At 30.4% G+C, this 19,801-nt stretch overlaps 1 protein-coding gene across 2 annotated transcripts in view; it reads left to right on the top strand.

The window, feature by feature from the left end:
• The window catches only part of LOC126836248 (discoidin domain-containing receptor 2), a 162,359-nt gene that overhangs the window by 128,382 nt on the left and 14,176 nt on the right, over window positions 1–19,801 (top strand). For both annotated transcript variants that reach the window (XM_050569489.1, XM_050569488.1), the window contains 5 exons: window positions 181–321; window positions 391–530; window positions 1,991–2,198; window positions 12,181–12,339; window positions 19,393–19,682. In XM_050569489.1, the coding sequence (XP_050425446.1) occupies window positions 181–321; window positions 391–530; window positions 1,991–2,198; window positions 12,181–12,339; window positions 19,393–19,682 (938 nt within the window). The remainder of the gene's footprint in view (window positions 1–180; window positions 322–390; window positions 531–1,990; window positions 2,199–12,180; window positions 12,340–19,392; window positions 19,683–19,801) is intronic.

Here is a 19,801-nt window from a genome sequence, read left to right as displayed (position 1 = left end):
TATACGTCTGGTAGCTTAATTGAACCGCATAAAAAATTCCTGTAGATCATTAGTGGTACCTAAAAGGTACATACAAGACTAAAAATTAAAAAAGTTTACTCCTTTCAAATCCCTTTCACATAGAAGTAAAAACCCCAATAAAATACAAATTGTTTAATAGTAATTTTTTGTTTTTTACAGAGGGTGTAATCAGCTATTCGGTTATACAGGGTGACATAAAAGATGTCGGGTACGACGGTCGCGAAGAAGGCGGTGTTTTGATCGGCGGCATTGGTCAACTGTGCGATGGCCGACACGGCGTCGACCAGCCGTTTGTGAAAAGTATGCCATGCCGACAGGAGTCTCTTCGTTGTTGTTTGTATTAAGTTTAAAAATTCGATTTGCTTACAGAATACAACGAATGGGTGGGTTGGAAAAACGACACAATGGGATATGGGTCGTCTGTGGAGATGACTTTTGAATTTGACTCGGTCAGAAATTTCACCGCATTATACATGTACTCCAATAACGACTTCAGACAAGGTGTTCAAGTAAGTGTTCGATAGTTTAGCACTTTAGGATTATAATCAAACAGCTATAAAAAAAAAAAAAATTGGAAACTTACTAATTTTAATTAGCCTATGGCAACAAATAATATACTTTTTCTTTCCTATGAACCTATTTTAACATTTGGCGTTTCTATTTTTATAAGTAGAGCATAATATAATATTGTATAAACAAATTATTTAGCACAATACAATTTAATAATTACAATTGTTATATATATATATATATTGATGTTAAAACGCTGTAATGGTATGAAATATGATGGATTTCGTATTGTCAAAATTAACAACATTGTTCTGTCACAAATGTATTCTGACGGTTCGATATTTTCGAACGTGTTATTTTTTCTCCATTACAAAATTATTTTTATAAACAAATGTCAACATTGAAAGTAATTTTAAAACGATTGGACCACGCATGGTAAAAATAACTCATTTACTAGAGTCTCAGATATCTAAGGTTATAGTAATGTATATACTCGATTTAATTAATTTTAATTAAACTAAAAATTTAATTTAACTTTAACTTGGAAATTATTCAAAGAAATGTTTAAAACGCTCTGTATAGGACGTCTTCTTTCAAACGAAAAAAGTTATTGAAGTCAGACTACAACTCTACAAGACGTAAGTCTTTTTCCGTAGGCATGTTTTCGACGAATAACTTCATTTTTTTCGTTCTCGTCAACATTTAAAATTAAAAGCACACATTTCCTGCTCCCCAAACCACCAAGGAATGAAAGTCCAGTTCTTAACTGAGACTAAAAATTCTTGCCCGGTGTAGTAAGTGACATTGCTCGCTTTTTTTTGTTGAAAAACAACTGACAATTTACTAACTTATTGGTACCATAACTGTGTTTATATGTTCATTCCATTACATATATCGGCGCAGTCGAAAATAACACAGTTTAATTTTAACTTCTTGAAAATACGTAAGTAGCCTAAAAGAGCACACTCCGTAGTTATCGTTAAATAATATTAATTTATTATATACAATAAAATTATATTTTATATCTTTGTATTAATATTTTTTTTCATCGGAAGAAAGGATCCATAAAGTACACAAGCCCACTTGTATTAAAACCACCATCACGCTTATCAACACACTTGTCCCACTGTGCTGTCTAGGTTTAAATTCGTCAAGTCTATGATATCAGACACTGGGGACTGGACTAGGTTCGATGGCATCAACTTAACTTTGATAATTTTAGTTTAAAAAAAAATTGCGCTCTTTTCGGCTGGGTTTTTATGTTCTTTTGGAATTGTAATTTGTGCTCTTTGGCTAAGATTTCGGTAAAGGGCGCTTTTTCGGGCAACGCTCACAATTATATTATATTGTTGTTTTGAGCTGGCCTGACAGCTCTTTGTATTATTTGCCTGTTAAATACCGTGTTAACCTAACCTAGTAAGTGGATTTGTATAATATTTCGTTGCAATATTGTTTCCAGGTGTTTTCACATGCCAAAGCCTATTTCAGCGTGGGAGGTGAACATTTTTTCCCCGAACCTGTGTCCTACACATATCCGGCGGATACCATCATGCCCGAGGCCAGAAACGTGACGGTAAAGCTGCACCATAGGACCGGCAGGTTTCTTAAGCTGCAGTTGTTCTTCGCCAACAAATGGATGTTGATCAGCGAGATATCGTTCGAATCCGGTAATTTCAATCATGAATGTTTTAATTAACCCCTTACCCCTCCCCGCGTTTTGGGGTCTTCGTGCTGTTCATCTGACCTTCTCCGTAATTACTATTATTATTGCGACGCCAAAGGACCGACAGGGGAATGGCGCGCTCCGATTGAACTCACATTACGGAGGTTTATTAAAGCCAATGAGACACCAATTAAATCCGCACTAAAATAGAGTGTGGGCTTACAACGTTATTATAATATATAAACCTTTGTGGAACGCGCATAAAGTCGTTTTTGGTGCATTAATAATTTTTCAAGTTGTTCTCATTTCTACTCTGCCAGCCAATACATGCAATTAATGCGCATTATAGTTAATTAAAAAACAAAATCCGTAATAACTAAAGTTCCACGATAGTTTCTTATGGGGTCACTTACCTACAGTTAAAATAGATTATCAGTTATGACTAACAGGTTTTCGATATTTGAAAATAGCGTCGTTATGTCTTCCATACCCACGCTCAATTATTGCTAAAAACTAAAAAGCCAGATTTAGCAATTCGGGTAGTAAAAGAATTGAGAATTAAACATAATTTCCACAAGTCCGCTATAAGCCGATTTAAATTTGGTGTTTTTTATACTAAAATGTATTGTTTCATTTCTTTAATGTTGTCTTTAGTTTATTTGTAATGACTATAGGGCCCTAATAACCTATTCAACTAAAATCTCCGCTCTGACAACCTTACAAGACTGCACAGTCTTTGAAACGAATTCTAAATCATACGAAAGATTCTGTACACGTCTTCGTTTTCTAAATGAAACATGATTAAATCCACTAATTGCCTCGATTCAGATAACAATGAACACCACTATAAGACCAGAATTTATTAAATAGCGTATAGGTCCGTATAAGAAATAGCATAATATACGTTGCTTCGATAGAGGATGAACAATTTCTTTAACTATATTGGTAAAGCATATTTTTTCCCCTTTATTAATCTAACCTAACGTGTATTCTAATTATATTTACAGTGATGTACAACATTTCTTTTGAAAATATTTTGTAGAACCTAAATAAAGACGCCAATGCGACTATTATTTTTCATTTTATTCACGAGTCATCCCCACAATTAAGTTATAAAGGGCGTCATTACTATTAGATTATACGGTACTAACTTCTTCCACGTCTTATCTCGAGTAATCTTGCTTGAAGATCTTTTTTTATTATTATTTTGTTTGTCTTTTGATGTTGATCATAAAAATCTTAATGCGAACTCCACTGTAATAACTGAATACTCTTTGTACTTATTAAAAACCTATTGTTGCTCTATAATGGTCTCATTTTTAAAACAAGATTAAGTAGAACAATAGTATTATGCAATAGACCCCAGTTGGATTTATACGATATCCCTTACATATCTGATCTCAAATAATGATAACTTTCGTTTTGCTCTTCCGTCTAATTATTTTGCAGTAATAATATAGTTGCGTTACTCGCGTTATTCCGCAGGGAAATCGACTAAATGAAAGGCTAAAATTTCCATTCAGGTACTCGAAAGCTACATACACCTTCTCTCTCTCTTATTCCCTTCACTCGTCCCTCTGTACAACCTCCATGTGAGGTTGTGCACAACTCTCGAACATGTGTATCTCCGCCACACCACGCCATTATTATAAATGATTAAAATCCACCCTATAGTTCAATCAATTCCTATTGTAATATACGGTGATCATGCATTTTGCCCCCTTTGCCCTTTCTCCCTACCTTACTGTATTGCCAATACGACAAATGACGACCTGAGTTCTACAAATTAGGCCAGCCAGAGAACCAATCATTTATGACTTGTGATATGGGGAGGAAAGCGTGTAGGTATATTGATAAACGAATACTGGAAAGGGTGTGATAAAGTCAAATTCATGTTGTCTCATTCGTTATTGTTTCCCTTAAATATGACCATTTAGTTTTTAAATTTTAATTTATTTATGATGAAACACAATTTAATCGGTTATGTGTAGTTTAAAATACGAAGATTAATGATGGTGTCAATTATATTGAAAAGCGACTAATAGTATTAAACGCGATTACAGGCTATAGTAGTAAATGATGAAAAAATTAAAATACTCTTAAATCAAGATTGCTTTGACATGTGTTGCGTTGATAAAGATTTAAATGGCATTATAGAGAATAATTATAATACAAATGTTTACTTAATTATAGCAAACTCCCAGGTTCAATTGCAGTATATTGTTTATTCAAATTTATCTAAAGCACCATTTTGTATTTTTAAACAACACCAATGCAATAGAACTCTGTAGTAAACATATATATATATATATATATATATGGTATTAGGCTGTATAATACAAATATATAATATATTTCCTTGTCCGAAATCTATATTTATAATTTAAATACATTTTCTAGTACCGTGGTATTAAATACTTTTAAAAACTGTAAATTAATGATAAATAAGTATCATAATGTTTTGTTAAATTGGTTCTGATAAAAATTGTGCAAGAAAAAAAAACAAAATCGTACAACTTAGTGTTAAATTGGAAATTCTTTCGGTTCTAGTTAGAACTCAAATGCAAATGCACACCATGTAATAGTTTATGAATCCGCTGCAAACGTGAACATTCATTAATGTTGTATTTCTATGGCCACTGAATAAATAATATTAGAAAACTCCGAAATTATTGATCTCCGTCGATATTCAACAGGTTAAACGAAAAAATTATTTTTTATTTTTATCACTATTCAATATGTTAGTGTAGGTTTAAAAAATTAAAATCTTTCCAAAATGTAGTATTAAACTTGGTTGTTTATTATATTTTTTTTTTATAATTTTGTAAATAAAAGGATTAAATTATTATAAAACTTCAATATCGTTCAAAGACAGTATATAAGAGGTAAATGATGAGTTTAGAAGGCGCAAGATCCCTTGGAGCGAAAGTGAATGAAAAAGAAGATATGGGTGAAATTCAATTTTGTCGTTTATAGGAGCTGTTTGTTCAGCTTAATATTGAACATGCCGCCGCCTATGGGTATAATAACTTGTAAGCCAATAAAATAGAGGCAAGGCAAATCCAATCCCATGCACAAATCTCAAGCCGTTTTTCCTTTTTGAACATGATTAATGTTGCTTGCTCACATTTTTTCACGGCGGCATATTGAATTCTGTAAAACACACAGAGCCCAGCGAATATTAATATTTCATTCGGTTGAACGTTTTATTACATGACCTCTGCTAAACCCTTTTACAGATTACGCAGAAAACGCGTATAATATGTGCATATATACACACAAAAGCCTTTTGACATATCCGTCACATTTTTAACCATAACAGCTAATAACAAACCAGAAATAAATGTTCGGTGTACTGCTTTTGCGCAGTTTTTTACGCTATATTGTATTATCTATTCAATTTTCACGTGGCAAATATGAAATGATTAAAAACATTTCAATGTCATCGGTAATATTGTTTTATGTGTGATAAATCACCATTGAATGTCAAGTCGAGTCTGACAAAATATAAAGGCGTGTTGGGCATTGAATAAAAAATATACAAAGAAAATAACAGTAGCTGAAATGTGGATTTTTACATTGAATTAGGGATGAGTGTGAAAGAGGAAGTTTAGGAGTTGCCGACAAATGAAAAAGAGTAGTTTAAGATGGTCATGACTAAATAAACAGCCATAAATGCTAGATTACGAACTTTTCCTATCTTTTTACATTTGCACGCGTTTTGCCATGAAAGATAAAATGCCCTGTTTCCATTAAAAAAAAAAAATACATGTTTGTGGCTGTAAGTCGGCCATTTTCAAATTTAGACTATTTTCTATTTTTTTTAAATGCCCTATTTGAACTATAAAAGTCTCTAAGAAACAACTTTTTGATTGGATTAGTATTTGTCTAGGACAATGTATTAATAATTTAAAATGGCTCGCCAGGTATTATACAGGGTGTTCCAGCATGAAAGGTAAGTAATAGGTGATTGGACATCTGGGAGACCCCCAAATAAGCCCCCCGTTTTCATTTTTTCGATAAGTAAAAAATTGAAGATTTTGACAGTTAAGTAAAAAAATAATAACTTAAAAAAAAAAAAATTATGCCCTGTTATTCAGTGCAAAAAGCTCACCTTAAAGATGGGTTAACCTTAGGGGTTGAAAAAGACTGAAAATGATGTGACCCCTCTTTTAAGGTGAGTTTTGCACCGAATAACACGGAATTATTTTTTATTTTTTTAGATCATTATTTTTTTACTTATTTGTCGAAACCTTCAATTTTTGACTTATCGAAAGCATGAAAACGGGGGGCTTATTTGGGGGTCCCCCAGATGTCTAATCACCTATTACTTACTTTTTATGCTGGAACACCCTGTATTATCTATACACAATAATATTTATTTTCATATTATATAAATGATTTGTAAAAGTGTACTTAAAATTCGACAAGTTTATTGACATTAAGTTAATTTAATTACAAATTAAATGAATAATGTAATGTTAAATATTTTTAAGTACAATTTTTCTACTTTTTAAATAAATATATATTTGTTTTGGTTGGTTATTAATCATTTAGTAATTTTTTTGTTTTCACTTGTGCAAATCATTTATTTATTAAATATTTTTTGAAAAAAATAATTTCGTATAAATTAGAGAATTGCCGTTTTTTACTTACAGATAAAACAATAACAGTTTAAATTATAATTTATATTACATATCCATAAAATAAATGTAACTTTTGTATTCAATTTATATAAAATATATTAAACGAAATGTACTTTATACATCATTTGACTATGCCTCGCAATGTTTTTCATTCCAGTTTTAATGGTAATGAAAATATTCAGTTTATTACAATTTATAATATCAACTGTCGTAGCTAAGTTGCAACATAAAATGTAAAATCTGTTTAAAAGTATAAAATAAATTACAGTTTTAGCTTTGAAAAACAAATTTTGATAAAAGTAGAAAATACGGAGATGGTTTTATGGTCGAGTAATAATTTACCAGAGCTTGACTTATCATAATTGATAATCTTATTTATTATCATCGATGAAGTTTTTTTCGGTTAAGACTCGTAGTTAAGATATATAACCATAGTTGATTCGTTTTGTGTAAATATCTGCCTGTAGACTGTAAAGGTACTTCATAAGAAAGATCAAACATTTTTCAATAACAGCTTTTGCCAAATAACAAAAGGTAACCTACCAAAGCCTTCCATATAATTCGCAACATGTTTAGCTTATTTTTTTAAACCTTAATTTCGTTAAAAAGATTCTCTAGCATAATTTTCCATTCTAATAACTATTTAATTATTCACTTTTTTTTTTATTAGGTACTATGTCTTTTAAATTCAACAGGGTGTTTTTGAAATTAAATCTACTTTCACATTTCTTTAAGGTAAACCGTTTAAGAAGTTCGAGTCACTTAAGATATTATCGCAAAATGATTGATCCTACCCTCTGTGACAACGTCATTATCGGAGGCGATAAACTTTGAATTTTAACTATCCGCAAGTGCTTGACAGAGTATAATAAGTAGAGGATGCATAAATTGTTATTGTAAAATTATCGTAAGCCATATAATGTTAAAGTGTCTAAATAAATATGCACCGATTGTTAGCAGAAAAAAAAACTTTAATACTAATTTTGTATTCAAAACGTATTCCGTTTGTATTTGATGAGTTAATAAAAAACAAGTCGATGGGTATAAGATATCGGCATGGGTTTGGCCAAACTATATAGATATCCCGGTTGAATTTCCGCCTGGCGCCTATGCTTTCCAAACTACTTTTTGTGTTCAACTAATAATATTTAATTTACTGAAAGTGCGGAAACAGTATTCATTCCCACTGATTGAAAGCACGTATCGTGGAGATTACCGTTCTTGGAAAAGGCGGTTTTATTAGTCTGAAAAGTGTATCCGGTACCGCCTTATCATAAAGTAAAATGTCATTTAAAAAAGAAAACCCTTACGTTTCCGGTGTAGGTGCACTGTCGACAAAGTCGTCGTCACACCACACACACACACACACATTTTATACATATATAATATGTGTATTATTATTTCGCGACTGCTTGGACGAAATCGAATTCTACATAAAACCGGAACTGGAAAAAACTTAATTTAATAATAAACTCTCTGTAAAGAAAAGAAGCTTAAAGAAATTGCTTTCCAGAACAGTTTTTTTTTGCCAATTTTTACTTTTACCACTAAAGCGTGAGGTGAATTGGAATTTTTTTTCCCTTTCACAGCTAATATTCCCGTCACGTGTTCATCAGGGATCCGATTTCGCCCACCCTACCCCACCACTCTCACGTGATCCTTGTTTCGAATTCGACACCGACCTTTTGTCATTAATACCATGTGCACATTAGCATGCTATTTATACGGATAGGGAATAGATCGGGTTATTTAACGTTTTCACCTCTTTCCCAACCCCCCACAGACCACACCTTTATCGTTACGAGTTTTTTTTTATTTTACCAATTAATTTTTTACATTTTTTACCGACATGACCCAAAAGGCAATTCGTTACAAAATACCGGGTGATGTTTTTTACGCCCCACACCAGTTTGCTCTTAAAATTATTGCAATTTTATAGTTATATATATTGAATTGAATGTTTAAATTAAGAATAATACGCTGACAACTTTTATTGGTCGATAACTAGTTTTGAACTAAATTTTTTTTAATTTAGGACAGGAGGTGGAGTGCAGTTAAGTAGCACGCACAGATAAAAATAATTCTACTCTATAGCCTTCTCACGTCTTAAATTTTAAACTTTTATCATTTTAAAACTATTTATTCAAACCTGATTACCGACCAGTTAAAATTTTCAGCAAATTATTCTCAATTTAAAATTTTATCATTTTAGTTTAAAAAATGTATAGCGTTTTAGAAAATTCTAAAAAAGGTAAACATTTGAATTATTCCTATTAATGTAATATAACATAAACAAACATTTTTTCAAAAAGAATAATTAAAAAATGTTAATTATTTTAATAGTTAACTAGTGTAGGACGTTAAACGAATAGCCCGTGATAATAAAGTATTTGGTTAGACGGTACAAATAAAATAACCGAGTGGTATAGCCTGTAAGTAAAACTTGTTTAATTCAATCAGCATTCAACGTCCGGGGAATTGCATTATAATTAAAGCTTTTAGATGTGGTCTATCCCACATAGAAAATGTAATATGCTTAAAAAAAACTTAAATATTTTTCTATTGGACAGTTATAAATTAAAGGGCACATGGGAAAAACGGTAGTTGTCACATTATGAAAATTTTAGAGTATAGCAAAAACAAAGTTCGTGAATTCCTCTACCTCTTACATAAGAACAAAAAAAAAATCACATTAAATGCTACTCTAATAATAAATGTATTTATTTAAACAATCTATTGACATTAATAAAAAAAAAATATTAGCATAAATTGAAAAAAACTTATTGAAAAAAAAAATTGTTCATAATGTGACTACTACCGTTTTTCCCCTGTGCCCTTCAATTATAATAAGTATTTTATTTTAGTTGTCGCATATATTTAATATTGTTTTATCGTTTTTACATTTTTTATTGGCATAAGAATTTAAATATTAATAACTAGAATGTTTTAATTATATTTTCTAAGATTTTACCTAACCAAAGATATTACGCCAGACAACACGAATTTTGAGTCTTAGTTAAGCAAGCAAATTTTTCTATTTTCTATTAGACAAATTCACTAAATAATAACTATTCAGTAGTTCCAAAAAAACGCCAATTCACCATAAGTTAATTAAACAAGAATATTAGTAATCAAATTGAAAAGTTTAAATTAACTTAAAGTGTAGTTACCAGGATTATGACGTTAAGGAGCCTCGCGACTGTGATAATATTGGGCGTAAATAGACCCTTGGCATGTTCATCAAACAAGTTCCCATATTAACCGATTTCAATTCAGAAAATTTTTTTGAATTCATCTCTTCTGTGATTTGACTTATCAGCTTTAAGCTGTTATGGTTTTCCAATATTTTAAAATAGCTTAAAGAAACCTTCCACAAAAATTATTTTACAAAGAAAACAAATAATAAGAAAAGGTAGTCGATGCGTCAAATCACAAAAGAAATTATGAGAAATTCAAAACTTTTTTCTGAATTGAAACCTGATAAAATGGGCTTATGGATTGTTGGAAATAGAAAGAAATGTTTTTTATGCGCATGCAATATGTATGCGTTCAAAAAAAATTTAAATAAAAACAAATTCCTCTTTCCTAATTATATATAGCATAATAATATACAGCTTTAGCTGGAGTTTTAATGAAAAGTGGCTTATACAATACGCCCTAATAAATACACTTTTATCATAGCCGAGAGGCCCCTTAATGCCCAGTCTTACTTTTATAGGTCTTTTGTAATCAATATATTGTTTTTTGGTAATTTAGTCAAAAATTTTAATCTAATGCGCCTTTTACTAGCTCTTGCCTAACCAGTTAACCTAAACTTTTTTACATATGGGTGGGGGGAGGTAGTGATAAATATTTAAAGTTAAAATGTAGCTTACTCACCATGAATGAATTATAAAGGAAATATTTTGTACGTATCATATAAAAAAAAGTTTGGTTAATCAGATGGTAAGTTTTCGATATTTCTGAACATGTACAATCAAAATATAATGACCAGAATCATCCCAAAACTTAAAATTTATTGAGCCGTATTATAGTTAAAATAATTTCTATAAAATCTCAACAAACATTTAGAAAAAATGAATATTTTTAATTTATGTGTGGGGCTGAAAATAATGCGCACACAACATAATGGCATAGTTTATAGTTTATTATGATGCGACACGTTTACATGTCCTTGGCCAATTATTTATAATTAATAAACGACTTTAGTTGTTCTATACTCGGGAATTATTCCCAAGTGAGAAATACATAAATTTATAAAACGTGGCTACAATTACTTTGGTTAACGCTTGAACGGTGTCATTCGAACCGCGGAAACTTGATCTACTCTGATGTAATACAAGATGATCTAAATCTTAACCCTGATGTTCGATTCCATAAATATTTATACATATAATTAAACGTCTGAATTATGTAAAACCCGAGACATGGTTTACTTATATACATTTTTTATTTATTCCTAATGGAGACTCATGGACAGAAGGCTAAGTTGACTTATTTTAATGACATGGTATTAATAATATGATGTTGGATTAATTTAAAAATATATTTTTTAAATACACTTTTTATTATACCTTATGAAAAAATCGATCTATTACTCTGTAATTGGTTAGATTGTGTAATCATTTTCCCAAATGTTTCCTGAGCTCCTATAAGAGATAGAAAGTTGATTCTAAGCACATTAGAAAGAGCTTATCAAAAAGATACAGAATATGAATTAAAATTATAAAAGTATTTTACAATTAAAAAATTGTCAATTTTTTTAATAATCTCTAAAAATTAAAAATCAGAAAGCCTACATACCAACTCCGCCTTGGCAAGCACTTTTTATATTGGTTATCTTACACACACAATATATAGGCAGCGTCTGCAATAATATTATTGTTTTTACTATGGCTTACATAATCGACACTTTTACTACACTTATTATTACACTTAATTTATTATTGTCACAATAATAAATAATAAAATAATATTTTAAACATAACGAGGGAAGTATTGAAATTTCAAACTTAAAAAAGTTATGATATTAGGTTTTTTTTTGTTCAAATGTTTACGATTAGTAATTTATAATATTTATTTATACCTTAGCGGTTGTAGGATGGATGGTCTGGAGATGGGCGATGGAGTACATGTATAGAGGATATGAAACGCTCACCGATATTGTCTCCGGCACAGTTTTTTATTTTTAAATATTTTTTATTTATTTACTTTGTTGAGAGTCAAACGACAAGCCGTCTCTTTCATAACAAAATAATCGCAAAAATATTATATAAAAACGCTTTGAAAATAATACCTCTATACTTATACTTATGTATTACCTTATTTTTTTAATTCAAGTGGTGTTACCCGGAATTTGGCCTGTCGAAGAAGCGGAGGATCCTCTTATATTTTTCCCCGACGACAATAGCGTCAAGTCCAACGGCGGCATCGAAATACAAAGAGATGAAGTGAAGTCACCCGACCATAAAGATGAGAGAAACACACCTGTCGGCGGCGGTAAGCTTTCTTTTTAAATATATAAATTTATTTTTTATTCAAAGTATATAATGAAATATATAACACTGAGACGAGGGCGGGCGTGGCAAAACGGTATACTCACAGAAGCGTTGAATTTGTTTTGTTTATTTCTAAAGTTCTAAATTAACAACTTTTATTATTGTTTTATATTTTATTTCACAATTTATTGACAGGCTATTCGGGTACTATAGGTCCGGTGAAACTCGTCGCTTAAGCTCGTTAATATGTCCGCCAGACAGTCAGAGCGTAATATGATACGGGCGAGTGAGCCATTAATCGTATTGAATTATTCAGGGACATTAAGTAGAGAGGGATTTCCAAAGCAGACAATGGTCAGTAACGATTAATATGTGACACAGTGGCCAGTGCTTGGCAATATAAACGGCATCCGACCGGGCCAAAACTGCTAATGAAGTCGTATTTTTATCTGCCTCCGAACATTTGTTCGAGACAGTCGACAGATCAAAGGATTTGTCACCGTTGCTTGAGTTTGGTTTAATATAATATATTAGTATATATAATTTAATATATAACCAGACACGACGTGAAACGCACGTGCACAGGAGGAAAAGGCATCCAAAGGGATTTGCTGGGAATGAAAATATGACCCTGACAAATATAGAACATTATATATTTCTTTTTTTTATCGATTTTGTTTTTTTTATAGAAAGAAACCTTCGAATATAAAACTAAAAAGATAGATATAAACATAAATTAATACCAGCGGCAACGAAGAGTATAAAATAATATTGCAAAGGCGTTCACATCAGTATGATCAAACAAATTCTCTAGAAAATGTGTAAAAATATAATGCATCTTGTCAATGTCCTGACAAATGTAACGAAACTGAGAAAATTGCCGGCAAATTTTTTAAATAATAATTTGTTCCATGCATAGGTAAAAATAGGGTTGGACAAATTTGTAATGACAATCAATAGACAAATTTAATAAATGCATTGACATCATATTTACAGTTTTTGTTATGTTGACTATGTCATGGAAATATTATTTAGTAGGTACGTATGTTTAATTATTATAAGAATAAAATAAAAACACGTCTAGAATAACGTCAAATATAAACAGTTCTACCTGCTATCGTGCTCAAGCTTTATCTGTATAAATTTAAAAAAATAAAAAAGTAAATGTTAATAAAATTTTCCTGGTATGTAAAATAACAGATAAAAATAACATCTATAGTATGAATGGTATTACATTTCATAAAAAACTAAAAACGATATGAGCACATATTGTATAATAAAGCAATGTTGCATTTATTCTTAGATCCATTTCACAATTTGTGCTTGTTAAAATATATTGCCAGTAAATAAAAGTATAGTCTGTATGTAAATCATTTTATATGTAACGTATTTTCAATATTACCTACATTTTAATTAGAAACAAAATTATATTACATGTTTGCATTTAGTTTTTACATATATCGTTAAATACAGAAAAGGTACATGTCCAAATTTTTAAATTTTCACAGAAGAGACAAAAAACTTAATAAGGGTCTTGATCCGTCTTTATTTCTAAATAAATTACCAAATTCTAAAACTACTATATCGTTTAAAATGTATAAAAAAGCGATGAAAAAACATGTTTTTTCATCAAATTGTATAAGAATTGGCAAAAAAACGAATAATTAAAAAAAAAAAGGCTGACCCAGTTAATTTGTTTTGGACATAAGCCTTTTAAATTCCATATTATCTGGGTGAATACTATGTATATTCTGGTCGAAAATTTTGAGCTTACTGTTTTTTTGCCAACTAAATTGTAAACTATTTAAAATTATCAGTTAAAAAATTATATTGCGGTTAATTTAAAAAAAAAAGGAATGTTAGTAGCTTCTCGTTTTATAACAATGTCTATATACATACAACAAAAGTCGAGTGTTTACATCTTAATATGTGTCAAATATGTCTAGTTGCAATTTACATATTTTATGTTATTATTATCTATACCAAAAAAGAAAAAAAATAGGTCAGCCTTTATATTATTTTGTAATCATTAATTTCAGCATTTTTTTTATTTATAAAATCATTTACCAATACTTCGAAAGAAAAAACTAAAACTCATACATTATATTATAAAACCGTAGAGTAATTATATCTCCTCATCAATAATTAATATTCTAATAATTTATAGATTAATTATTTTGAAGTATAGGAACTTTTGCTATATGCTGATTTAGATGTTTTTGTTTTTAGAATCCATAAAACGGTTGATTCTGCTTATAAATCTGTTATTATAGTCTTACCAAATATTCATAGTTGAATGTTTGAATTCATGTCTGAATATATCTCTCAACTTCTATCAAAGAAAATGAATATTAAAAAACTTAAATCCTCAATTTTTTTTTTTTTGTTAAAATAAAACAGTTTTGATTGTGCTGCGTCCGTCGTTGTTATTATAAATATATAAAAAAAATGTTATACCTTTTTAAGCCGCATTTGTAAATCTCAAATGTCACGAAAGTTTTTAAGTGGGTTAAATTAAGTTTAATTGAAGAAAAACTTTAATTAAAAGTTCATTTCACAAGCTTTAAGGATTTAATTAACTAAAATACGTTAAAACAGTTTCGCAAGTTGAAGTAGTTATTAATTGTAAGTGTAATATCATTCTCCCCGCGAAAAAAATGATCGAGTAATAAATTGTAATTTAGTAAAGTACTAAGTTTAAATAATTATCGAAATAAAGAACGATAGTTTTTATATAAGTTGGTTTTATTATTTATTTATAGTTTTTTATCGTACCAAAATTTGGATGATATCATCAGGTAGATTATATTATAATATTATTTCAGATTAAATTAGTAATTTTTCTCAAACATATTTATTATACAATCAATTATTGATAATTTTTATTTATTACCAATTATCTATAAATTGAATAATTGCAATTTGTATAATATTTTTTAAATGCTTTCAAATGACTAAGAGAACATTTTAAACAAATTAAAGCATTTCCTTAACGTTAGTTTTTCATTTAATAGTATTTCTAATAAAACCCATAAAAAAATGGTACATAGACCATAGTAATGGAAATATTCTCATACTGTCTAAACCATAATTTTAAAATATTAAATCTCTTGCCAAAAACTTAATTTTTAGGTTAAAACCTAATTTGAAAACATTTTGAAACATATTTTAGCGTGTGTAATAAATATTTTATAGATATTAAATTTGAATACAATGCCGTACAATTTTTGAATAACTAATGAATAATGTAGTCAGAGTTGTGGATCATTAGAATAAAACGTTATCTAAATAATCATCTAGATAACGCATAATTCAAATAAAAGTTATTCGAAAACATTAATCAAATATCCATATTTCTAAATTGTTTTGATTGGATGATAATAAAAATACTTGTATGTAAAAATAATAAGTACATAATCATTCGAGTTAGTGGAAAATTATTATAAAGATATAGTTACAGTTATAAAAAAAAAGTATAAATAGACATTGTAGATTAGGATGCAAGTCACACGTGTATGGGATTAAGCAAAAAAAAAAAGACAACTAATAGGTGTCTATATATATATATATATATATTTCTCAGACTCAAATAAAATTAATCTTTTTAATTGATTAACATTACCTAAAAATAAGCAAGCTGATGGTTTAAAATGTCGTTAGGAACTCAGAGCTTATATGGCTAGTCACGTCCAAACACCATAATAAAATTTAAAAGTTTCTTTCCAAAGATAAGAGTCGAACATTTATTTCAGTGGATTTACGATCTATTTCGTTCCAAATCGTTTTACTATGTTTTATTAAGAAGGAAAACTTATTAAGTTATTAATGAGAAATGATTTTGTGCAAAAGTCTGCCTGTTATGGTGTGGCGTATTATCTTATAGAATACTAGCTAATATGGTAAATACCAATGTGTTTGAGTTGGTACACGTAACGATGAATATTAAATTAAAATTTAAGTATTCGATTTAAATTTTGACAACATTACAAAACGCGTAATTTATTCACGTTTTACATATAAAAAGTAATGACGCGTAAAATCATTAAAAATAAAGTGTTATTTTATATTATATTGTCGAACCCCGCGTTGCCCTGGATTTAGTTTGCTAGGGCTGAGTAAAAACATTCCCATTCCCACCCCCATCCCTCATCTCTAATCTCTTATCAGATAACAGCGTGACAGCGTTTTTATGACACTTTTTCGGTTATTTTGTCCTCCTCTTACTCAGTCCCAGATCCCGTTCCAACAGTTAAAAGCTTGCTCAGAATCGTGGTACAAAGAATCGGCCTGTTCCTTTAATCATCACCTTCCATTCGTTCGAGTACCACGGTTACCATGGTTACAAACCAAGTGTTTATTTCGGGTTAGCAACGGAAAATATTTCGTATTTAAAGAATATGTTAGTGTTTGAGGTCATCCTTAGGGGTGGAATTTTCGAAATGTACTATGCCGGTTAGGTCAGCGGGAGTGTACTCAACAACACTCATGGCGATCGGATGAATGGTATACTGATGCATAAAGGACAGACAGACAGACATTCAATTTTATATACATAGAATATTTATTGGAACTTTTTAAATAATTTACATATTATAATTAGCGTCCTTATTTCTAGCACAACAAATTCCATTTATAAGCATATGCACTTTAATTGAATTTTTTTTATAAAAAATGTTGTGGTTAAAAAAAACAGTACACTAATAAAAGGTTCATGTCCATAAATTCATAATGTAGTAGATGTATACTATTTTAAAAATAGACAGTGTTTAATATATATTATAGTTGGGTGCAATCATGTTATAGCGATGGTTCTCGGTACCATTGTACAATAAAAAAAGGACATGCACCAGTTGTAAATATTTAATTTAATATTTACCTGGTCGATATGATTATTGTCATAATAATAATTATTACTATTTTACCAACATAAATTATTTGTGAAATTCTATCTTTTAAACTATTTTGAAAATTATTATCTATACATAAAAACATGCACACAACGACTACTTAGTAGTTTTTTTTCTGCTAATTACGAATGCGGTGGTATTTATCATTTTGTTTTCTATATTACATGCAAACTATTATTCCTTGTTTTACAAATTTTGTTTTAATTTTAAAACACCTTCGCTGTATCTACAAGTTTTGACAATATATTCTTTGTTTGCTAAGGTGATTGAACTAATGAATTATTCATTATATTATATCGGAATGAAAAAAAACGTTTTATTAACAAATGTCAATCATTATAATTAAAAATTCAACCATATTCGGGGCTTTAACCTGTTTTACAATAGCTATTTTTAACATATTCTTCGAATTGTACGAATTTATTGGATGTAATATACTGCCACTTCCATGCTTATATTTGTAACATCCACTCGCTTATTCTTCGCCTTATGTTATAGTCCACCTTTGCTAGTATTTTTTGCCTATATTACTTTTCCATTTTGCACGTTTTGTTTAAATCATCTCAATCTATTGTTTCTCAGTTTTCTGCTCTTGAAGCTACTTTAATTAACTTCTTCTTAAAAAATATTCCTTGTCTAAGCCATTCCTCCTGCCATAAACATCTGATTTTCTATATACTTTGTCTATTTCCCTCTTTTGTTCAATGTCCAACACTGACTTTCATAAATATTTGTACATACACTACAGTTTGTTTGTTTAAAACTAATATTATTTATTTTGTAAAACTTCGCCTCTCCTCGTCCTATAATCCCGCTATATACTTACTATAGTATAAAAAATAAACAAATGAGCTGAAAGCTATTTTTGTTGGAAACTTTTAACTTAAAGGGTCTCTACACTAGCATTTATGAAGTCGCATTATATAGGCAAATGTTCACTAATATTTAAGATCAAGTTAAATTTGTAAACATACGTAACACAAGAAAAAGGGATCTATTATTATATTTAATTTTTTTTCAACTTTTATAATGTATACAGCCTCTTTTTTCGTAGGCCGCCAGACGTTCATAATTTCTAAAACTGTCATATTTTGTTTGATGTTAGCGCAAAGTTTTAAAATGTTGGATACATATAACAAAAATATATTATAAACCGTATGACATCGATTTTGTTTAAATAGCTTCAATTTTATGTGTTACTTAAAATTCCACTTTATTTCAGTTTTTAATGACTTTAGTAATAACTGATATATTAAAGTATCCAAAAAAAAATGAATGATCCTTGTCGTATAATATTGTTTTTACACGCTAGTATAACATGTTAAGACTCTATGACCATTGCAGGCAAAATAGGACAGTTTATACTGATAAATAATTACGAAGAACATTTTTGAAAAACGTTGAGAACAGACGTTACATCATGTGACCAACTGTTCCTTCTCATTGGCTCGGTATATAAAAAAAATATACTCTAATAAAAAAAATAATAATAACCCTAAAAAAATCCACATTATTACAATATGTGAGGCGGAAAGGGAAAAGGGAACTTTGGTCGCAAAAATTAAATTTGTAGTAATTGGTCATTCCAAATCCTGCACTAAATTCTAAACATTTTGACACCAGAATCGTTCTCCTATCTTGAAAATTGGCCGAGTTATATTTGTTTGAATTTATTATCCGAAAATGTGTGTTTTGAATAAAAAAAAAACGCTTTAGTTTTGAAATGCTGCCAACTTTTTTCTTTACATACTTTTGGAATGAAACTATTTAATTTAACCAACTATTAAAACAAAGTGCCCCTAAGAAGATAACATCATTTTTTTTTTTTAATATGTTTTCGACCCTGGTCGATGTTTTGGTCTCTTTTGCGATTAGGATTCACGCGACAAGAGGTCCCTTTTCCCTTTCCGTCTCGCGTATTAAGTTAAGATTTTGAAACCCTTTGCTTGCATCGAACCCTGATAAATAGAAAAAAATTGGCAGATGGGGCGTCCACTTGAGACAGTATAGTTGTGAAATGAACGCGCGACCCCGTTACTTTCTTTATCGTTATCTTGAAAAAGTATCTTGGCCCAAGTTAGGTCGTTATCTTTCCATACCGTGTGATTTTACTATAAACGATCGTTGTTTTGATGGCAAATTCGCAGGTTCGCGGCAGTCGAAAAACGGCGAGACCTTTAACATGGACAGCAGTGTTGGCGGCATCAGCGACGGGGTAAGCAGCAGCAACAACGGCGGAGGCGGCGGCGGTCGACGTCTGATCGGCTTGTTGGTGGGCGCCCTGACCGCGGCTACCATGTTGGCCGGTGCTGCGGTGGCGTTCGTGATGGTCCGCAGACGGCGGTTGCTATTGGACACAGTGGCCAGACGCCGGAGTTCGTCGTTCCAGGACTGTGCGGCCGACAAACCGCACCTGCCGCCACCCATTCACCTGACGGTAAGGACCCAACTGCCAACGCAGCTTGCCCAATGCACATGTGTAGACTATGCAACACACTTGTATAATACATAACGAACAAGCGCAAGAACACAAATGCCAACACGACGTGGTACAGG

This window comes from Adelges cooleyi, unplaced genomic scaffold, assembly GCF_023614345.1.
Source record: "Adelges cooleyi isolate 19-005CV unplaced genomic scaffold, UGA_ACOO_1.1 ACOO_flye_CR_arks_rails_tigmint_CR_PRNA_23, whole genome shotgun sequence".
Taxonomy (NCBI): Eukaryota; Metazoa; Arthropoda; class Insecta; order Hemiptera; family Adelgidae; genus Adelges; species Adelges cooleyi.
The sequence above is the reverse complement of the archived record's forward strand: the minus strand, read 5'-3'. Positions and strand labels throughout refer to the sequence as shown.